We start from the raw sequence: 23940 nt of genomic DNA on the forward strand, positions 1-23940 counted from the left end.
CTTGTCAGTTGGATGTATTAGGGCTTGTGCTATTGTAAAAGGACTGTGTTGAAAATAAAATAAAAGTCCTTTGTAACATGTTTATGTCGGTTAGATAAGAGACAGCCCAATATTTGAGTAGACTGGCAGATGTTTTTTTTTGTTTTTTTTGGGTGGATTAGGCATGCAAAACCTTTAAGTAGCTGATAGGCTGTCTGGTGAAGTTTTTCAAAAATGTACAACAACGTCCTGGTACAGATGAATAAACTACCAGACATTCCCAAATGGCTGGACTGAATGAAAACCTTCACATACATTTTACTGATAGGCTTTCTGTTTCAGGCACAAACCTGCCAGATCTCAGCATATCTCCAGAGAGTGGAGTTGACGGTGGCGGAGAGTTCAGAACATCTGGCACTGGTGTCACGTGGGCCCAGACGGGACACTGAATGCCGCATTGTGTGGAGGACCGACAGAGAAACGGGAATGAGCTTCTCAGATAGGTCAGCATGGAGGGCCAAAGACAGAGTGAGAGAGACGATATGAATGAATAAACAGAGTTCCCACTTACAAGTCTGCAGTTTCAGGAGGAAGAGGAGTTCTGGGTTCTGTTTCACTCATTCTCTCTCTCTCTCTCTGTTAACCTCTCCATGTTTTTTTCAGTTTATTTGTATAATGGATTCTAAAGATATGACATTAGGAAATGTGAAGACATATGTTCCAATTTGTAAAAAACTGACATTAGATATTTTATTACTGGCTGGAAACTCAGCCAACATTACAATAGACCTTAGTCAAGGGTAAATGCCACTTTAATGTGACACAATTTAAAACAAGGCTATAAGACTGTTTAATGTGTTTTACTATTGCGTACCCTTTTATTTAAAGGTGCACTATGCAGGATTTTTGAAGAAAAAAAAGTATAGACTACTAGAAGTGTGTGGTTGTCTACAGAGACTCTGTCCTGTGCCTATATTTTCTTATTTTTTTGAATTTCCAGTGCGTTTTGAATGGCCAGTGCGTGTGTAGCCCCAGCAAATGATGACATACGGCACAGGTGAGAGCGGGACATTGTTTATGGATTGTAATTATGTTTTTACGACACGTAATTGTTGTTTATTAGCGAGCTAGACTGACGATAGCGTACAAATTACAGCCAGTCACCTAACTATTGGCGTAACTTCTTATATACACACAAAAAAATGCTATTAATGCACGATAAACAAATAGCTCATCGTTCATCTGCCCCTTCCCAGTTTCTTGAGTCAATTGGGATGCTTGTGCAACTGATATGATATCCGAGGAGAGGCAAGAAACTAAAAATCCTGCATATATAGGCCTAGTGCACATTTAACAATCAGCGAACAAAACATGCATCTCTCCAAAATATTTCCAATTGTCAAAAAAACTCTTAAGATAGTATTGACATATTGTGCAGATAGAATAAAATAAACCATTTGAGAAAAGTATAATAAAATAAACCATTTGTTAATAAAAAAAAAACTCTAAATGCATCCTATCGCATGAACTGTTCGTCTATCCCACAGCCTCATTTTCATTTGCTAAATGTAGGCCTGGTTTCACAGACACTGCTTAGATTAAGCCAGGATTATAGGCCTTAGTTCAATTAGGACATTTAAGTAGCTTTTATAAATGTGCCTGAGAAATAAAACATTACTGGTGTGCATCTTGAGATAATACAATATTTTAAGATATGTCTGTGTAAGTTGCTTTTAGTTAAAACAGCACAAACATGCATTTTAGTCTGAGATCAGGCTTAAGCCTGGTTTGTGAAACCAGGGGATAATGTGATAAAACATTTATTAAATTTCATTACTGTGGCTAACATTATTACATTTTCCAACATTACAACAATTTTAACAAGTTATTGAGTTATAGGCCACTTAATAACATGACTTGTGTTATGTGTTATGTTTTATTTAATAATTTGTTGTAAGTATTCCACAAAATTAAACACAATTTTATAAATGAAAGGTAAAACTTTTGGTATATTCAGGAAAATAATTTTTAGCATTTATCAGCAGAGTTATTAATGCATTTGTGTGCAACAAACAGACTGAAATGGTGGTAATGGGGTTATGTTACAATAAAAGTACAATCACTCGCAGTTATCTTTACTGTAAGGTGCTGCTAGCCGTTCACTTTACTTGATGCATACAACACAATGAAATAGGGAAGATTCACCTGACTTAGACAAATAAAAACGTATAAAAATAAAACCACTTTTTTTCTCATAAAAAAACGTGGAAAACTACCAATAGTATTTCATGTGAACGACCAAAAATACTCTATATTTACATCACAAGTTCTCTTGAAGACAAAGTCACCATGTTAACCTCCTCATTCTTTCTTGTGTGTTTTCCCCCATTTTTCAAACGTTGTAAGGCCTGCCTTGTCACTTACGTCATTATTCTATGTGACATCAGCAGGAGAAGCATTTCCTTCCTGTCGTGGGTGTGAAAACGAGGTTCCTCTTTACAGAAATGTAACTGTAGGCTGTTGGGAAGTTCCTTTGGTTACAGGCATTCTTGGCTGACAGATTGGACTGAGTCAGCACTTTACTTGGTTGTACCTGTGTTGCCAGGTCAATCCTGTTGGCCCCATGACACAGAGTCCTGTGTGTGCCCCTCAAATCCAAATCCTTTAGAACATTTCAAAATGCTTTTTTTCTTGGACTTCTTCCTCTTAATCTCTGAAGGAAGGGGAGTGAAAGACCTGCCATCTGCTGCACAAGGATACGATAAAGATGTTTTCTTGTAGACACTGGTGATTGTAGGATAATTCCCCTCAGAATCTATGTCCATAGGTTCCCCCATCTTTGGCTTGATCTCTGAGCAGGAATACATGCTTTCAAAAGGCTCGGGTTTGATCTGTCCTTTGCGCTCATTAGAAATGGAACTGGTTCTTTCACATGTCCTGTCGGGATCTTCTCCATCTTCTGACTTGAAGTGCCTGCTCTCGTGCACACTCAACAGCACTGCTGATTTACATACCTTTGAGCAATATCTGCAATTGTGTCCTTTATCTGACCTTTCTAGGTGTTTTTTCTCGTGACTTTTCTTAGTGGCAAGGTAAAGGAACCGCTGTGGGCAGTAAGAACATCTGTAACGTTTTTCCATGCTCAGACTGTGGGATGCCACATCCGAGCTGAAACAGGAGCCATCCTCAGTGCAGCTCTTGCAGATAAAATCACCACTATCCTCTGCAGTGGGCCCAGCTGTGCTGGATTCAGGGAGACTGTGTTTACCACATATTCTGCAGCGTGGCTGATGGCAGCTGATGATGTGCATGCTGAGGGAAGTCTGGCTAGAGAAAGAGCTCTCACAGCTGTGGCAGGAGAAAGCTTCCTTTTGGCTGCTAAGCCTTGGCTCCCTCCTGACCCCATAGTTGTCTGCTGAGATCCTCTCATCTAGACAGAACGGTGTCTTTCTGAAGTCTTCGTTGGCTTCAGGTGACAATGGTCTCGTGTAGCATCTCACATGTTTCATCCTTGTTCGTTTGTGTTTCAGTTTCTTACCCCTCTTTTTAGGTTTATACGAGTAATAGGGTCGCCATAGCTCGTCGGTTTCAGGATCATTTGGGTCATCATATGATTCATTTTTTGTGACTGATGTTGTGACTTCTGTTCTCAGTCGGAGACTTGGACTTCCAATACTCTCCTCTGCAGGGCTATTTTGACCTATGCCCTCTTGTCTCCAGCTTTTCCTTTTTCTCTTTTTTGGAAATAGCTTTGAGCCTTTTATTTTTCGTCGAACAATTGCCTCGTTGCCAATCTTCACTGTTATTTGGCAGAGGGGAAGGACTTGGTTGTCAACGGATGGGCCTGGACATGCAGGCTTAGCAATGTACGTTTCTGTCTTCCCACTAGGTGGCTGATCCGGTGTTATGCTCTCGGGTCTTGCTTGTAGCAGCTGATTAGCCATGTCTTCAATGGTTTGTGCTGCTGCTGACAGTTCACTCAGCCTGCTCAACCCTTCGAAGGAGCAGACAGATGGTATGTTGAGGAATGGAAGTATGTCTGTGCTGTTTTCTGTGTTTTTCTCTGTTGAAGAATCTCTGTCGCTTCCATTTGTAATGAGAGAGGTCCCTGTGTTTTTCTCTATCACTTGTGAAGAATCTGTAAATCTGTGACTGAAGAGCGGTGACCCTTTGCCATCAAATCCAGACTGTTTCTTGAAATCAGCAGAGAGGTGTTTTAAAGGATGGTCTATCTCAGATGACACAGGAAATCCTATGTTTTGGTCACACGGTTTGTCAAAGCTGATGCGAGGAGTTTCTGATGCCATCATTTTCGGAGTGGCCATGAATGTCACTGGCATTGAAAATAAGGATTGACCATTAACAGCATCTGAATTAGTTGTAGGTACTGCACTGTCAAAAAGTGTGTGGGGGGAACAGCTGCCCAGTGGTTCACTGTAGGAATCATCATGGCCCTCGAACCCCTCAGAGTATGTCTGACTGTATGACTTATAACGTTTCTTTCTAAACTTCATTGGGAGAAGCCTGTAGAGCTTTATGGGGTAGACACTACCCTTGAATCCACCATTTGCTGATTTTTTATTGACAGCCAGCTGTGGATCGATGCCATGAAAGGACTTCTGGTGATTCTTGAGGATGTAATAAGTCAAGAAGGTCTCCAAGCAGAAGATGCACTGGTACCGGCGTTCCCCAGTATGCCAAATCTCGTGCTTTGTGCGGTACTCAGCCAGAGCGAAAACTTTGTTGCAGTAGTGACAAGGATAGGCTCTATGCCATGAATGTACATTTTCATGTCTTTTTAGGCTGGAAATGGTCACATAAGCCCGTTTGCATACAAAACATTTATATGTCCTTGAAGTGCTACTTGTTTTTAACGACCCATTAACTTGATCCCGAGACAGCTCAGGGGGACTTGTCAATGTGGGGTCTAAACTTAAAGGGATATGGAGATCTAGTGGAGGTGAAGCGTGTTGCGTTGTATTTTCATTAGGTGTATCATTAGAGACTGGGACTCTCAAAGAGTCTTTATTATTTGTCTCTAACTCAGATGGACCTTTTAAAGATTTCACACAAACCTGCTCATGATTGCGCAATCTTTTCAGATGCATAAACTTTTTATGGCAGTACTTGCAAAACAAATGACTGACAAATCTTTTGTGTATTTGCATGTGGATGGTGAGAAGCGTAGAGTCATTGAAGGTTTCAGGGCATTGCTGGCAGCAGAAGGCGGGGACACTGGGTGTATTCTGAGGACTGAGGCAGGGTGGCTCTGCATCCTGAGAGGGTGTAACGTCAAGTGGTGGCAAGAGATCAAGGCTGGAATGTATCACTGGTGCTGCATCTGAGGATAACTGGGAAGAAGATAAAGGTGCAACAGTAGCATTTTCCACTGCAGATGTGCCAGTAATAGTGGGCAAAGTTGCACCTGGCTCAATTGAGAGAGACGGAATACCATTACCATGTATACGACGCTTCTTTATAGGTCCAAGTCTATTGTTAACCACGGGGTTAGCTGGAGGAACGACAGGCATGATTGTTCCGTTGTCGTTCCCCTGGCTAACCTCTTTAGATTCTTGCCCCTGGCTCACTGCATACGAGTGCTCTGTTAGAGCATGGGCAGGCTCACTCTCTGTGGGTGATATGCTTGTATCTTGGGAGCTGGAAGGGGAATACTCTTCCTCAATAACTTTGTTTCGGTGATCCAGTGTAGAGAATGGGTTGTTTACTGCCCCAACCTCAATAATGGAGAAAGCATTGGTGATCCTTGGGCCCTTGGAGCAGTCTAACTCCTCAGGCTTGAGTGTCTCTTTTTTCAGCGTGCATGTGTCTGCCAACTTTGAATGACTGTTTGATCTTCCGCAGCTTGCACAGGCTTGACCTTGCAAGATACCAGAGCTCTGCCTTTCAAAGTCAAGCAATTTCTCCAGAAAGGGAATTCCTAAACGCTTTCCAGCTGCCACCAGAGACCTGCTGTCCTCTGTACTACTTGACTCAACTCTGGCATTGTAGATAAAGTTTAGAATGCTAGCAAAGACCTCAGATTTTAGGTCTGTTAACTCCAGCACCTGGCTGGACGTGTAGACATCAGCCGTTTTGAAAGCATTACGAAAATATCCACTTGTGGCAGCCAGTATGTTGCGGTGAGCGCGGAATTTGACATCCTCCACAACGATTATTACATCACAGAATAGGCCTTGAGAACGTTGTTCACTAAGATGACTGAGGACAGTTTGTGGGTGGGAATTGTCCACTAGACCAAGAGTGCTGGGGTTGACCACAGTCATCTGCAGAGAAGAGACAGAAAGTAAAAAAAAAAAAAAACACAAAAAACAATCATTTTAATCTGTGAAAATTACGGCTACTTTAAGATAACAGCACATGACCTGTGTTTTTGAATGTCAATTAACTGTTTTACAGGGGGGTGAGGAAAGGAAAAATAACTGGATGACGTATTCAATTCAGATCATAGCTGATCATGCCACTAAATTTTGCCTTGGCTGAATGACTGCACCCAAAAATGAAAATTAATTTTCTTGCTGTTCCGAACCTATGACTTTTTTTTCTTTGGCAGAGCACGTAAGAAGAAACTTCTTTGTGTTCCACAGAAGGAGGAAATACCTACAAGTTTGGAATAACATGTGGGTGAGTAAATAGTGACAGAATAATTATTTTTGGGTGAACCATCTCTTTAAATGTTAAACAAATATACATTTTTGTGTATTGGTTTAACGTGACATTTAACCATTACTAAAAAAAAGGTAGAAAGGAGACATTTTAAACTACATAATGAGAAGTGTAATTATTTGTTGACTATAATAAGATTACAGAAGACTATAAATAGATTTGTAATCTAATCACATCAAACCACTAGATGGCAGCATGACTCAACTCATAAACTCAAGCCCACTTGGTTCACTATCATAGCATGTCTATTGAACAGTAATCAAGTGAAGCTAGTACATAATGTACAGTGGTAAGCAGATGCAGTTACCTTATAACCAAAACTGTAATATATGCAGTTCTAATCCCCAAATATTGATAATGACCACATCAGTTATAAAGTGCAAAGACATATGATGTTGTTTTGATGCAGGGAAATGAGGTGAAGGCTAGTAGAGATTTTTTACTGAGTATGTTTGCACATTGCCATAACAGTCTTTATTCTATCATATTTTTGTGCTCAAGATTACAGTATACAAAAGCATACTTTGTACAAGGTAATAACACATAGATACATGCACAAAGAAAAAGCATAAAACAGAAGTAATTGCACAGAAAAACAAAGAAATGCACACGAAGAACTGCAACAATTTGCATAAATGGGTTACAATCCTTTAAAAAAAGAAAAGTTTTGAATACAAAATTTTAAATAAATATTTTGCCACTGACCTATGCACTTCCATCTCCATTTGGTATTTATATTTAGGACAGCTTAGTTCACTGGATAATGAAGGATAAGAATGGAGACTTATTACTCATCATTGCTCTTTGCATTAATGCATGTGTTGAAAGGCACACTATGATCCCATTATCTACTGGAAGAAGTGAGCAAGAATCCATGGCTGGGAATGTGCTGTCCTCTAAATGGCACTTCCACAAAGCAAAATATATTACTCAAAATCAAGGTATAGTTAATGAATTGCTGGCAGGGCCGCATTATACAAATGGGAAGCATAAACTGTAACCCAGAACTCCAAGCATTAGGAGGCACGGGAACAGGTGAAGCTAAATGAAACTAATGGACTGTTTGTCATTGGCATGTCTGCTGTGCTTCTATTGACAATGGCTTTTTGGTGACATATTGCCACGCATGGTTCTCTCAATGAAAAATATCCCAGGGGCACTAGGGGATACGTTTACCTGGCCTAACTCATGATTATTAAAGTTTATGCTGACACTGCTTAACCTTCATAGAGCATTCATCTATGTGACCACATTTTTATTAATAAGTCAAACAGATAAGGTTGCTTTAGCCATGGGGAGGCTTAACTCTGCCCTTACTGCTGTAATGAGAAGACTTTTGCCACCTGATAGGCCAGAACCTAAAGGCTTATATTGTGATTGTTTATTAGTGTTATTTCACCTTTAAGTTTCTGTATGTTCCTGAACAGATTGCTCTTTCCGATACTCTTCACATAAATGTAAATATTGTCTTCATTTACCCAAACCTGTTGCAAACCTGTACGACTTTTTCTTCTGCTGAACACAAAAGAAGATGAAAGCGTTAAGAACCAAACAACATTGGAGACCATTGACTTCCAGTGTATGGATGAAAAAAAAAACACTCCTCAAATTTCTCAAAAATATCTTCTTTTATGTTCTACAGATGAATTTAAGATTTTGAACAACACGAGGATGAGTAAAGTTTGACCATTTTCATTTTGGGGTGGAGTATCCCTTTAAAGCAAAGAATACAGAAAACAAAAATCCAAAAACAATTGTATAACATCATGACCTGTTTTGATTTAAAAAAAAAAAAAAGCGCTGGAATACAGATAAATAATTCTGGATATAGGCCTAAATTAATCATAGTTTTAAGTTATATCCTGGATGTAGGTTGTGTATAAAGCACTATAATAGCTGTTTTACTATTGCACCTCTGTCACACAAGATAGCTTCGAGCTATTATATTTTGAAATAAATATACCTGAAAAAAATATACCTACAAAAACTTCTACCTATAATAACATCTTGTACTTTTTGGCTATGTCTGTGGACTTGAATACATAACATGCCATAATTATGATTTCTTTACTCTGACACAAGATCTTACCAAGTGCACTTGAAGGCAACAGCAGACCAGGCAAACACAGGAGCAATATACAGAACACACAAGAACTAATGAGGGAGCAAAACACAGCTGAACACAATTAGGTCATGGCAGGGATACATTTGACAGAGACTAAAGACTCGCAAGAACAAGATTACTTCAAAATAGAAGTCATGGACAAGCAAAAACAAGACATTAAAAAACAACACAATATCCCTAAGAATAATAACAGATGTGTCTTGTATTGACAGTGTTTGTACATAATGATTTATAAGCAGTACCTTGGAGTTTTTATTTAAACTTCAATTTTCATAATATTTCAGGAAAAGCCATTATATTATTGTAAAATATAATGAGAAAATGTATTTTATTTAATTAATTATTTACTTATTTATATGCCAGCTGGCAGAGAGAGTGGGAAGATGAAATAAAGTGAAAAAGGGGCAGCTGCAACCAGATGTAGGCTAACAGGGAAAAGGTGGCAAATACTGCATTAAAATGCAATCTATAGAGATCAGCCAGCCCTGGCAGATATAGATGTATGCGACACAACACAAGCACAGCTAAACAGCGTGTTATAGTGTACATAAATAATATATAAATATGAGATTTGAAAATTATTCAACATAAATACAAGCATTAAAAGGTGCATTGAGCAACATTTCATGTTAAAAATACAAATTTTTCTAACCCATACATGCATAAACAATTGCCTGATGGGCTGAATGAGCCCTTCTCTGATCACTGCGATTGCCTCTATAATCCTGTACAGTAAAATAACTAAGAGGGATTCGGGACGAAATTTGAGACTGGGCGTGACGTCATGCGCGTTCACGCTCACCTGGCTATGTCTGGCAGGTTTGTGTATTCGCCGCCATTCTCTGTATCAGCGAAGACAACTCGAGCGACAAAAGTAGAAATTGGATTCAAAGAGACCGGCTTGTAGTCCATTCCAAACCCCAATGCAAACTCCACGTAAGACAAAGAAAGCACACCTCTGGTTGCAGTTTCGCTTGTTGCCAGAGGGGGGCATAGCTCTGCAAAAAAGTAATGTGTATGTGTCTGAAAAAAAATATTTTCTTTCTTTTTTTTGTCCTTCATTTTCTGTCAACAACCGAAGGAGGGTCATTCGTTCATTCTCGTCTGACTCATTAGTTGGCTAAACTACATAGCGGCACAATGAGGAAATGAACAAAGGTCAAAATTCTCCATCTCCCCGCTGGTAGAGAAGCACAAAAGCTTTTGAATATCCATCCTAGCAAACTCACCTATTTCTGCTTCTCACTACTATCTATTTCCAGTTCGACTGCTCCCCACGAGGTAAAGTGACCTGTCACTGCAAAGTGGAAATATGTCAGGTGCAACAACATTCATGGCCAATGTACTACATATTGTTTGGAGGCACAAAGCTCAAAGTGAATACAGTTTCTCATATGGATTATGTCTTTTGTCTCTTATTTGCACTGTTTTCTCCTCTCTTGCTCCTTTTGTGTATGAGGCCCTAGTTTTGTCTGTGTGACGGTGATGGAATGTCCAAATCACATTGTTCTTTAAATGAATGACTGCAATGTAGTTTTTAGGCCTTTACTTGTGTGGGAGCCTGAAATGAAACACTTGGGCGTCAATTGACCTTTTTATTTGCCAAATTGCAGAATTGCTTTTTAGACACTTGCACAGATGACAGTCATTGCTAACTTTGTATTTTCTGTATGTTCCCCATAAAGTAAAAAAAGATTACGCTTTGCCATTGTTAGTAGATTCGTTTCATTGGAGCACTTGTAGTAAACTGACAATGTTCGAGTACGTACATGGACTAGATGCTCTGCAATGTGCATGCGCTATTTTTTCAGTAATGTACATGATTCTTGCGAGAAGGAAAAGTTTTGCGTGCCTCTGTTTTATAGGTTTTTTCTTTCAACAGAGCAGCCATTTTGAAACCACGACAAATAGCATCTTGGTATAAAGTAAAATGGCTGCCTGTAAATGTTCTATTAGACTGTAGAGGTCGATCTTGTTTGGACTAACAATTTTGGATTATGGAACTTCTGAGACATTAATATCACATATTAAAATGATTGACAAGCAAAGCCTTATATGGTCAGTGCTCAGTTTCTGAAAAGACAAACTAGTTTAGAAGATAATTTCCTCAGGCTGTTCTGTGGTCCCCCTGATGCATTATGCGTTACTCATAAAGAGAAAGGAAACAACAGAACCACAAAGAAGACATATCTGCCTCAGATCATCAAAAACATGACACAGCAGTATTACTCAGCCTGTACCTTTACTCTGCATTAAACAACACAGTCTGGATGTAACATCATGCCAAATTTTATTGCTATGCTGCTGCTGAAGATCTATTTTAATCTGGACTGTTTGTGATTGCGCTGAGAGGGAGAGACAGACCTCTCTTAATCGCTGGGAAAACATCCGCCTGCTCCCTTTCTGACAGGCCTCCGTTGTCACGGCAACATGCTGTGGCGCAGCACTTATTGGGATTTGTATGAATGGCGGCTGAGCAGGCAGTTGTGTTTTCTGTCCAGAGAAAAACGGTTCATTCTTACAGACAGCGCCATGTTGGGAAGCCCCGGTAGCATTTAGCTGCGGACAATGGCCTGGGATCACCATTATCTGCATTGGTGTGTGAAACTAGTACGCAGTCAAAATCACATCCCCTAGACTCGAAGAGCTGGATGCCAATGCGAATTTGAGTTGAAGGGCCCTTTTACATTAAACAACAAAACATTTATGCTTGCTATTTGTTGCTTTGGCCGTTAAAGGTTTCTTCAACATTCAGGCATTTTTTAGGCGTAAAATGCATTTGTTGTCCGTGGATGTATCACCTGCCACACCCTTAACGTGACTTACCATACCGGATAAGCGAAATGGCGGAAAAATAAAAATCCCCCACCTTCCCTCAAACCGTTCTGTACAAAATAAGAGAAACATTTGCCTATGAGTATGAAATGTCCAGTCAAATAAAGAGCGAAAACATTAGCTTTCATTCTTACAGATAAAACCACACAAGTCTTCATGCGCTGCACTGTAAGAAAGTCGACTATGTCTGTTTGAAACTGGAGGGAAAAGCATGCTGAACGTACCTTTATTTCAGTTAATCAGAGAAAGCGCTTCAGTGGATGGAGAGCGGAAAACATCGCTCACCCCTTCCTCTACAGTTCCTGCGATCCACTGATGGCTGGAAAAAGATGTTTCGTTTGCAGGGCGAAAGTGTTACAGCTTTTTTTTTTTTTGATTCAACTCGTCACTTGCTGCTCTCTGCTGCGATCGCAGTCTCTCCTATAAGTCTATCCTGCTCTCTCTCTCTCTCTCTCTCTCTCTCTCTCTCACACTCTCTCTCTTTCGTACACCCTAGTCCCAGTACCCTCTCTGCATGAGACGCCCAGTCCAGAGGTGGCAGGGGGCATCAGTCTGCTCCACTGCACCCTGCTATAGGTCTCGTTCCTTCCGTACGCTCGCTAGCTGGCCACTAGGGTCTATTAGCCCACTGTGGAGTTTATAAATAGTCGGGCAGGGCAGCTCCAATGCTGTCTGTGCATTATTAGCGGCGGATAAGAGATGCGGCGTGCTAGCAAGGACTGCAACTACATTAACCACTGCAAAAGGGCAGCCGGAACGAGAGGGCGCGGAAAAAACGGATCAGCACACGTTAATGTGTGAGAAGCGCTCGCATGTCGTGCATTTGAGGTGGATGCAACAATGCAACCACTGGTGTCAAAACAAAAATGGCACCTGGCGCGAGGCAGAGTCTGACATTTTCCATCACGTAGAATAAATAACGGCGGTCTGGCTGGTGCTATTTTAGATGAGCCCCGCTGCCCCCACCCCTCCAAAAAAAGATCATGAACAGCGATGAATTTAGATGCACAGGCACACACGTGTTTGTGTTCTCTGCCTGTCCCTCGCCCACCTTATGAAACATGCTTTTCTCTGGTCCAGAATGTGTTTCTGCACATCTGAACGTAGCTGTTTGCTGTTGTGGCGAAGCTGTTCCGCTATAACTGCTGCAACATTTTTATATGTGCATCTTTGTGGAGGTGGTGGGTGGGTGTGAAAGAAAGAGAACGAGCAAGAGAGAGAGACGGCACAGTCTGCTTCTCGAACGTTCATTTCTGAAATCAAACAGAAGGAGGGCGAGCAGCCGCGGAGAAAGAGAGGATGAGAGAGCGCGTGAGTAAGCAGAAATGGTGATTTGAGACAAGGACAGGAAGAAGGAACATGGTGGACGACTAGACAGGGGTATCAGCGAAAGGTTGAAAAACCGCCGTGGACAGAGAGTCAGTGAGTGAGTGAGTGAGTGGGCAAGAGCGCTGAAGAGAGAACGAGAGCTCGGGAGGAAGTGGAAAGGTGGTGGGGACTGTGGGATCACCTTCAACATGGCTGCTGATTGATGCAAAGGGATGCGGCTGTTCTGCAGAGAACGTGAGAGAGGGAGGAGACGGGAGGGAGAGAATGGGAGAAAATGGACAGGGAAAAATAGGAGGAGCAACTTCAAATTCCATCTGCAGGTTATTACATTTTATTGCCCAAACCGGGTACGTCTTTATTCAGGGTGAGGACTGCAAATAAATACTGCACACGAATCCTTTGAATACTTATGGTCATTTCATTTTTTATGCTTTTTTTTCTTACAAAATGTATTTTCTCTAAAGCTTCTCCTTATTTTCCAACATATTTTAATCACACTAATACATTTACTCTAATATCTTTTTTTTAAACAAAAAATATTGAATGCACTGTGTATATTCTACAGTCATCAAACATAATTTTAAATATTCCCAAACACTATTAAACAGGAGATTATAAACACTGTAACTATTGAATGTCCATAATTCAATTATAATGGACATAGTACAGAAATACAATTCCTTGTAATCTGAGCTCTGAAACTACTGGTGAAAAAGCTTCTATTTTGTGTAAAGTGTAAGTTGAATTGAAAAAGATGTTTCTTATGTCTTAGTATTTATTTGTCCCTCTTTTGCTGTAATGACAGCAGCACTTCAGCTGAACCAAAACCTGATGAAACTTACTTTAATTGGTGATCTAAAATATGGTAGAATTAAATTTTTCTTAGGGTTAAATTTCTAAAGATCCTAAAACTATTTCCACATTTAAATGAGAACAAAAATCCCTGATTTTCCCAGAAGTGGGTGGCATCTGTAGATGGCATAATGAAGAATGGGTTATTCCACTATATGTATGCTATATTTATTTAGTTTTCATCAAATAAGCTCTTGCTTACATCTGAGTTAAATGTACCAGACCTTCTTTTAAAGTCGGTGAAGTGTCTCTTTAAAGCTTGCGGAAGACCGCCTCCTTCAGCTCGCAGTGCATCATGTGAACCTAATGCCCAGATACCAGCGGTTATTTCTGGAAACAAGGCTGAGTGCTGATTACCTGGGTGCCAGGAAGACAAGCTTCTGTAACAAAGGCTGCATTCACTAGAGGCCTGGTCTGTGTTCAGCTCTTAGGTTGTTTTATAAGTGAACCACTGATGGTGAAATAAGAATCAGAAGCTAGACTGATCATTGATCTCTCCATGCAGCCCACAACCTCTCACTGTCTGCTTATACATAATTAGGAATAATTGCCGTAATATGTCTAAACAAATTTCATACATGATATCAGTGTTCCCACAGTCCTGGAAAATGCTTATAATTAAAAGAAAATTGTGATTTGGACAAGTCATGGATATTTATCAACTTCGACAACAAGATAATTGAATTACAGTTGTAATTGAAATGATTCAACCCCCATTGCAAATTTATTGGCAAAATTTAGAGACTTCCAGCTGTTTCCAATGAGCAAATCAAAATAATTGAAATATCTCAATTCAACAAATGTTCCAAGTGGTTTCCCAAAATTCAACTGAAAATGCAACGTTTAATGACCTCTGTCTGCAGTGTCAAAATTATTCAACCCCATCATGCCAAGCATCTTTGGTACTTAGTAGAACACCCTTTTGCTGTTATGACCTGCTGCAAACGAGATATATAACCAGACACCAGCTTCTGGCAGCGTTTCTAAGAAATCTTAGCCCACTTCTCATGAACAATGACCTCCAGTTGAGTAATATTCCTGGGTTTGCGTGCTGCAACCAACCGCCGCCTTCAAATCCCACCAGAGATTTTCTATGGGGTGACTGATAACCACTGCAGAATCTTCAAGGATTTCTACTGCAACCAAGCCTTGTTGGAATTTGAGGTATGCTTGGGATCATTGTCCTGTTGGAAGGTTCAATGACGCCCAAGCTTCAGCTTCCTCGCTGACGGCATGATGTTTTCTCCAAGGATTTCCTGATACTTCAATGAATCCATCTGGCCTTCGACACACTGGAGGTGTCCAGTGGCAGAGGATGCAAAGCAGCCCCAGAGCATCACCGAGCCCCCAACATGCTTAACTGTGCACAGAGTGTTCTTTTCAGCATATGCTTCATTCTTCTTCCTCCAGACATACAGAACCAGTTTTGTTTCATCTCATGAACAGTTTCATCGCTCCACAGAACGGTATTCCAAAACTTCTTAGCTTATTTATATGATTTTGAGCAAATTGGAGCCGACTTTTCTTGTGTTTTTGTACGTCTTGGAGTTCTGGCATGCGTTTATTACACACCTTTCCGTGCAAGCTGAAAGCTCAGTGCCTGTTGCCACCAAGTCTTGCAGCAGGTCTTTTGCAGACACTTGAGGTTTTTTCTGAACCTGTCTTCTCAGAAATCTGATTGCAGCCATTGATGGCTTCCTTTTTTTTTCTTTTTTTTTTCGTCCAGGTAGTGTAACCACTGTTCCTCTAACTTTGAACATACAAACTATGCTTCCAACGGTGTCTCTAGGAACATTTAGTGCCTTTGCTGTTTTTTGTATCCTGTTCCTTGTTTGTGAAGGGTGATGATATCTTCTCTTAACTTTTTGGACCATTCTTTTGACTTAGCCATATTTCTAACATTCAGTGAAACGTGACACTCAACAAACCTAGCCAGTTCACATATTTTAGGTGTTCTAGCTCAAGCACACATGGTGCAACTAATGAAGCCCTTGATTAGTTGCATCAGGTGTGCTTGAGACAACACCTGTTTTGCATATTTTTGCTGTTGTGAGGGATTCTATTCAGGGGGTTGAATAATTCTGAGACAGCAGAAGTCATTAAAAGTAGCATTTTCAGTTGAATTTGGGGAAACCACTAGAAACATTTCTTGTGTTGAGCTATTTCAATTACTTTTGTTTGATTTGTTCATTGCAAACAGCTGAAAGTCATTTGTCATCATTGTAAATGTTGCCAATAAACCTGATTTGCAATGGGGTTGAAAATGGGATTAAAACTGTATCTATACTGAATCTACATTTTTCAGCCACTATTGTCCTAACCCTTAACAAAACCTGAAAGTTTGAGACTATTACATTGTACAAGTGATTTCCCTCTGGAAAAAAAAAGGTCGCAATGAATTCTTCTGCAATGCGATACTGCTTCTAAATAACCCCGAGGTGTAAAAACTGAGTCATAACAAGTAAGCAGTGAACCGTTAGCAGACAAGTGCTGCATAGCTGAAGTACTTTTGTTCTTTGTCACAATATAATACGTCTAGCAGGCCGTAGCCCTGAAAGTGACAAAGATGCTAATATATCTGAGGCCTGTCAAAGTGAGGCCTACTCTATGCTATGTAAAACCACGGTCCAAAGTGAGCTCATTGCATCAATCTTCCACTCAAGGCCAAAATGACCTGAAGTATAGCATAAAAAAGCGAAAGAAAACAAACAGAACACTAATACAAATCGCTCTGACGATCAAGATGAGGCCTAGGTCAATATGTGGGTTATTGTGTTTCGTAATGAATTATAGATGGAAACTTTGCCGCTCATGAAACAAAATTGTAGCAGTGAGGTATTCAACTCAAAAGTGAATACATCAAAGACAGACACGTGAAAACCAAACATGAACATCACATACGTATAACCACAATAATTTTGTTGTCTTGCTTGAACAAAAACAAGAGGGCAGGTTACAGTTCTACATTTCCTGCTATCAAGTGACTCATTAAATTATAACTCTTTAAATGACGCAGTAAGATTAAAATCCCTTTACCAACCTGACGTTTGTTCATTCCGCTCCTCATAATCGAGATCGTCTTTCCTCTGGTCCCTGTTGGTATGGTTAAATGTGTGTCTGTGCGAGGAACTATAGTGTTGTGCCCCCTGGTGGTCATCATGCAGAATCCCCAGTCCTGTAAATTTTAGTATGCATGTTTTTTATTATTATTTGACAATATTTCATCTTGTCACAATTAAAAAATTCCACAGTTATATATATAATCATGTTATAGTGCAGGAACATATTTAGATATTTAGTTGTATGCCGTTTACAATATCATTATGTCACTATTACAGTAAGGCCCGCCTTTTTTTGGAACGCAATCAAGAGAAACGCACTCAAACGACTGTCTGGATGGATTCCCACAGTATATGCTCAAAACAAGCTTGCACACACAAACGCACACTCATCTCGCTCGTGGACACTCGATCGTCTGGCCCAAAGTGGAAAGTACAGTGCACATTTTAATGCCTCTTTTTAGTCAGCATTAATGGACAATCTCTCTGTGTGTTAGTAGAGTGAGTAAGACAGCGAAAGAGAGTTCTGAGTGAGCGGGGCTGATATATACCTGATCTATTCCTCCTCCTCTTCCATATTTGAGAAGCTGTAGATGTAAACAGTCTGGCCCAGGGTGAGATCAGTTTGTTCTGCCATGGTTGTGAGGAGAGCGACGGATAGAGACTCGGCAACAGAGTTTCTCCTCAGGGCCAGATCAGCTGGTTTCTCTCTCACCAGTACTTCCTTTGTGCCGTTGTGTGTGTGTGTGTGTGTGTGTGTGTGTGTGTGTGGTGTGTGTGTGTGTTTGAGAGTCAAGGCCGGCCAAAGCAGCGCCTCTCTGTTATTCTCTCAGCCCAGCAATCGTTCCACAGGCCTCTCTCAATGCTGCGTCATCAAGCTGCTGTCCTGGCCCTAGAGAGAGAGAGAGAGAGATGAGAGGGAGGGGTTGGAAAAGGAAGGGAGAAGCAACGGAAAGAAAAAGAGGGAAAGCTAGACTTCCTCTCAAACGGTTTTGAAACGGTTACAAGCTCTGGATAGTGGATACTATTTATCATTTTGACAGGACGAACACAAAAGACTACTTTAATTATGTTACCATCATTTAGTATTCTGTTTTGTGTGGTGTTTGCTAAGGCAAGTATCACTATTACTATTGTAAAAATTATTTAGACAAATATTTAACTTTACAGTGATAGTTCATCCAAAAATGAAAATCTGTCACCATTTATATAACCAAACCCAAAGGACTTTGGTTAATCTTTGAACCACAAATGTAGATATTTTTAATTAGTTTCTGTCCCTCCATTAAAAGTCAAGGTAATCAAAACTTAGAAGATCCAAAAAGGTTATAAAGGCATCTTAAAGGAGGCATGAAATGGAAGTTGCAATAGTCTTTTCTTCCCTATTGTGATGTATACATTAAAAAAAAAAGAAAATTATAATTCGAGCTTGTAATGAAACTTCTCTTTTCTGATGACCAAACTTGTCTAATCATTTAGTCCAAAATTAGTCCCTGTCCCTTTCTTAAATTTGACCTGAAGTTGTCACACAATACGTCACAATACTAAAAGTTGCAACTTTAATATTAGGTTTTGCACAGGCAGAACCACTTACGCTTAATTTAGAATATGTAAAAATGTAGTTTTCTTATTTGACATAAAATTTCTCCTGTTTCTCCCTGAGGGTTCTTTATAGATGGTTGACTCTGTATTTGTCAGTTAGCTAGGAGAGATCAGACCTAGTTGTAACACAGGCGCTATGTCAGATTCAAAAACCCAATTGCATGAAAACTAGGTCATTCTTCTCAAATCAGAGGCAATCAGCATGTTCTGTTGTGACAACTTACCCTATATACAGTAGTGTGACAATACGACCCATTATAGGGTCAAGTAAGGGATAATGTACATCCATGTTCCGTCAAAATAACCCCCCGACCGGGTGATGAGGACCCCGACCCGAAGCAGAGGTAATTAAACTCCGTTAGCTGCAAGGGGATTTACAGTTAAAGACCCAGAACCAGAAATGAATGATTCATTAAGACAAGAGTCAGAATTATAATAAATTAAAGAAAGGTTTTACTGAAGATAGGCTAGTTTGCAATTTCATCAGCAGAAGTCAGCTTCAAGACTTGCCTTCAAGTCACGGCTACTTGCCACATAAGTAAATAATTAGACACGAAATGTTGATCTGAGTTGAAATATTTTATTAAACTTTTAAATGCAAAGCTTCCGTGGAGAAAGCAGTTGCAGCGCGGCGAGTTCAAACTAGACGGACATATAAAGGGATAGTTCACCCAAAAATGAAAAATCTGTCAGTAATTAATTACCTACATCTTCCAACCCCGTAAGACTTTCGTTCATCTTTGGAACACAAATGAAGATATTTTTGATTAAATCTGAGAGCTGGATCACTCCTCCATAGGCTTTTAAGGGATTGAAACTTGCAGGCCCCGAAAAGTTATTAAAGACGTCGTTAAAATAGTCCAAGTGACTACAGTGGCTCAGTTTTAAGTTTATCAAGCGACGAAAATACTTTTTGTGCGCAAAAAACAACAAAAATAACGATTTTATTTCAACTATTGAAACTATTATCTCGAGTGAGTTCACGTAGTGTAATAGCGTAGCGCGTCTGTGTTGTACGTCACACGCATCACACACATGACCAGCGTCGGCCAATATGAGCCTACGTGTGACGTATAACACAGAAGCTTACGTTGTTAAACTACGTGAACTCACTCGAGGCCCACAGAGAAGGAAATAAATAGTTGAAATAAAGTCGTTATTTTTGCGCACAAAAAGTATTTTCGTCGCTTGATAAACTTAAAACTGAGCCACTGTAGTCACTTGGACTATTTTAAAGATGTCTTTAATAACTTTTCAGGGCCTGCAAGTTTCAATCCCTTAGAAGCCTATGGAGGAGGGATCCAGCTCTCAGATTTCATCAAAAATGTCTTAATTCGTGTTCCGAAGGTGAGTAATTACTGACAGAATTTTCCTTTTTGGGTGAACTATCCCTTTAAGAGATACGGTATACAGTAATACCACTTATTACACATTCCCATAATTATTTATGTGGCGAAATCCTAAGATATATTGCAGCAGCTACATTTGTATGAAACAACAGAGAGCGAGTCCACAATACTGGGTCGTGGATGGCATAATTAAATAACTGTATACTAAATATTGATTCGACTGAGTTGTAATACTTTATTAGCTCACCGAACGCAAAACTTCCATGAAGAAACCCCGTTCCTAGCGCTGCTGACTTCAGTAACCCAGATGAGCCTGCGTTATGTGTTTTGAGTAGTTGTTAGGGAATAACATACCGCTGGATGGCGCTATTGACTAGGGGTGTAACGATACACAAAACTGACGGTTCGTTCGGTTTAGAAAGCTAAAAAAAGTTCAAACAGTGGTTTAATGAAAAAATGGTGTCTTTGTCTTTAAATTAATTCAATTACAATTAAACGTTTTGCAAGGATTAAAAATCTGCTAATGCTGTAAACTATATAGGGAGCCCGAGCCGCACATTACTATAACATTAAAGGGTAACTAAAACCCTGGTCAGAGCCTGACTCCACCCACTGGCAATATTTGAAAAATGCTGGAAAAATGGGCAGAGCCCAGCGGAGGGGGGCGTACACCTGAGATGCATCTCTTTGTATGGAACCTGCCTACGTCAGCAACAACCGCTGTGTCACGAACAACCGCAAACATCCAATAGGAAAATACAACTGCAGTAGCCAACGTTCAACCTGAAGAGGGCAGCACTCAGACGTTTTTATACCATATATTGTAGAATTAAAACACTTTAAACCCAAATGTCAAAAAATTTCCTGGAATCAATGAACAGCATTTATGAAGCTCCATTCTAACAGATCATCATTAACTTAAAAAAGTTGTTTTAGTGTTTAGTTACCCTTTAAAGGTTAACAACACAGCCTAAATTCAGATGCAATTTATTTTTTAGATATAATAATCAACACCCAACACATTGTATGAAAAAATGTAAACTGAACATAAGGCAGTTAAGTTATAAGGCAATAACTTTACTCAAATTTTTTATTGAAATATAATAATTTACACAGTTGCTGTCATTTTCATGAAAGATATTTTAAACGTACATTAAATAATCAAGATATAATTAACAGGTTAAATAAAATATAATATATAGGATAATATAGTGCATTTATTTAGTGCAAGAGTTAATTTCTCTAGGAACCAACAAGTTGTGGACACTGAATCGCTTGCCTGCTGAGGTAAATATAATGCGAGTGACAAACTATGCAGTTTTATTGACGTCTTTACGCTGCTGAAACACTGATTGAGTGATTACACGAGTTATGATGCCTTTCAGTAAGTATACTGAATTTTTCAACATACCTTCAGGTGTCCATTCATGTTTATTCTTTAACTGAGGAAGAGATGGTCGCGTTTACTCGCGCTCCGCGCTGTCACTTGAAATGAGGAGCTTAGTAGGCATACAGCGATCTGTCACGCCACATCAAAGAGCGCCAAAACGCCATTTATTGTTAGATTTTTGTGATCAAATAGACAGAATTTGAAAGATTACAGCTTGCTTATTATCGAAAGTAACAAAACACGGAGCTTGCTATTTGGTGTTAATGGTGTTTAGGCTACAAAACTGAATTAGTTGTGTAAACATTCCAGGTCCAATGAAGCGGGCTTGGCGGGGCCGGGGTAGCAGGGGGCGGGGCGGGGCGTGTTCGGTACGGCATGAAAAATCGCGGTTCGAATCGTGGGTTCTGTATCGCGGTTCTTCGGTTAGGTTCGAATATCGTTACACCCCTACTATTGACCAATCAGAATCAAGTATTCCACAGAGCTGTGGAATAATATTTGTTAAATTGTTTTTCCCCCTGGTAATTACATGGTAAAAACCTTCAGAAATATTAATTGGTGTAGAAAGTGTGGCAACTACCCCAGGACTATGACATTATTTAATAATCTTTTAAATGTATGCACTAAATGTCTAAATTCCAATCGGGGGACATGGTGATGGAAAAAAATATGAGATAGAAGGAAAAATTACATTTCATAGCTTTTGCAAAAAATTGGGTTCCGCTGAAATACTTTGGACTTGGTCACAAAAGCACTGAAATAGTTTTTATTCTTACTTCATTTTATGTTTATCACATATTTTTTGTTGTTTCAAGGTTGTTGACAAGGTTTCTCAGAGGAAACACATAATGTTTGTGAGAATGCAAAAGCAGTGAAATATATAACTCCCCCAACACTCCAATTTCCCCCCCATACTTTGTTACCTTTTGGAAAAATAATAAAAACTTACTGTAGATCACATTGGCTGAGTCATTCATCTACATAAATTGTATTATTCACTATTGACTACAAGTATACCATGTGTCTATAAAAAGAGATTTAAGAAAGTTTAAGTTGGAAATTTCATTTTCAGATCTATGCTCAAAAAGTGATTAACAGGTAATAAATTAATCATAACTATTCCATAAAAATAAATTAGTACCATAGATCCCCTAAAATTACAAAATATTAAATAAAAAAACATTATCGAGCTAAAATATAGGCTAGTACATAATTTAATTGCTATAAAATTATTGTTTTTTTAAAAATCCGTCATTTTTGACCGTCACACTAGCAGCACCAGAGGGTTAAAAATACAAACAAAGCTAGGTAACAATTTATTTTATGGTGTCCTTGTTGCAGTCTAATTATACATTTAAGTATTGAGTAATATTAAAACACAACATATTCTTAATATAGAGTTAGGGTTAGGAATACGGTTTGGTTTAGGGTTAGTTGTTAGTACATGTGTGACTATAGGACACTGTAAAATTAAATGTTACTAAAAAGACAACCAGCAAAACAAGGGTTTTATGTAATTTACTAGTTTTGACTCTAGTTACCTAATGAGTTTAGTTTTGTATGATGGTGGTTTCAAACACTCAGTCCAAAACGGTCTTAGATTAGAATAATGTTGTGTGTCCTTCTAATAAATCCCCATAATTTTTTTATGATATAACTTGGTAAACAAATGATCACAAAAAAATAATTGACAGAGTAGACTAGGCTATATAATGAAGATTTTACCAGAAATTGTACCTGAAAAGGCAAATCTGTCATGTGTTGCAATTTATCACAGGAGAATGAGTGGTAACTTTAATCAACATGGCAGATTTGGCTCTAAACACAGTGCTGCAAATATTAAGTACTACAGCACGACTGTGAATATGATAACTTTTATACATAGTTCAATAAATAAGACATTAAGTAACTTACATCAACCGCTGCGTCTCTGAGTGCTGTTTCGTTAATGAATCAAGCCATTGAAGAGAATTGTTCAACGAATCACTCAGTAAGACAGTCACGTGTCACCACTTACTGGCCGACTGATACAAGCTGCAGAAAGATGTGGGGAAACACGGTTTCACAGACAAGGCTTAAACCTAGTCTCAGACTAAAATGCATGTTTTAGCAGTTTTAACTGAAAACAACTTGCAATGACATATCCTTATATATGTCAATGCCATTGTTTTTTCTCAAGATGCACACCAGTCATTAAGGCACATTTATAATGCCCTATTTGAACTAAGGCCAAATTCTGGCTTGATTTAAGCCCTGTTTGTGAAACCAGGCCTTTGTGTTTCATATAGTTTTCACAGTGCTGAAAAGCCATTAAATTACCTATAATATATTTCAATACAAATATTTTGTGGAAGGCCTCTTTTTTACTTAAGTGAAATATAAATTACATATATTTATTCTCAAATCAATGTTGATAAACACAAGCTTCTATTGTGACAGCTAACCCCATTTATGTTTAATAAGGCATACTTTATTACGACCATCTCTACAGTGAAAGTGTGCGTTGATATTGCACATTCACTCACTTTATAAACGCGCGCCATCTGCTGGTCACTTTCCCCACTGCAGTTAATGAAAAGAGCCAAACAGTCAATCAGAGACGTGCTGTTACACTGGGTGAATTATTCGATCATGTTTTTCTAAACAAAAAGACGAATAACGAATTACACGAATTAATAAAATTATAATTATGTATTGCATACATGAATTATTTCAAAGTAAAGCTTTAATATGTTG

At 39.2% G+C, this 23940-nt stretch overlaps 1 protein-coding gene and 1 long non-coding RNA gene across 3 annotated transcripts; one reads left to right on the plus strand and one right to left on the minus strand.

The window, feature by feature from the left end:
• Positions 1 to 415: 415 nt before the first annotated feature.
• LOC143757288 (uncharacterized) lies at positions 416 to 10136 on the plus strand. Its single transcript, XR_013210470.1, has 3 exons — positions 416 to 482; positions 6551 to 6621; positions 10051 to 10136. It is a non-coding gene; the product is annotated as an uncharacterized LOC143757288 (long non-coding RNA).
• Positions 1897 to 17755, minus strand: zbtb38 (zinc finger and BTB domain containing 38). Of its 2 annotated transcripts, XM_077248302.1 has the most exons (3): positions 17415 to 17755; positions 16845 to 16979; positions 1897 to 6263 (listed from the first exon to the last, which is right to left on the minus strand). In XM_077248302.1, exons 2-3 carry the CDS (start codon positions 16962 to 16964, stop codon positions 2586 to 2588), a joined length of 3798 nt encoding a protein of 1265 aa, XP_077104417.1. In that variant the 5' UTR covers positions 16965 to 16979; positions 17415 to 17755; the 3' UTR covers positions 1897 to 2585. The 2 variants fall into 2 exon arrangements, with proteins under 2 accessions (XP_077104417.1, XP_077104418.1); XM_077248303.1 differs by lacking the exons at positions 16845 to 16979; positions 17415 to 17755 and adding an exon at positions 11848 to 12139.
• Positions 17756 to 23940: the final 6185 nt, after the last annotated feature.

This window comes from Siphateles boraxobius, unplaced genomic scaffold (assembly GCF_051911475.1).
Source record: "Siphateles boraxobius isolate OS27281-9 unplaced genomic scaffold, OSU_SipBor_1 30, whole genome shotgun sequence".
NCBI classification, from domain to species: domain Eukaryota; kingdom Metazoa; phylum Chordata; class Actinopteri; order Cypriniformes; family Leuciscidae; genus Siphateles; species Siphateles boraxobius.

Bases quoted from the DNA above. Each gene is read 5' to 3' on its own strand.
- zbtb38 (XM_077248302.1), bottom strand. From the start codon at position 16,964: ATGATGACCACCAGGGGGCACAACACTATAGTTCCTCGCACAGACACA. The intron at 6,264-16,844 runs GTTGGTAAAGGG...TCTTCTCTGCAG, and splicing joins GCGGAATGAACAAACGTCAG to ATGACTGTGGTCAACCCCAG.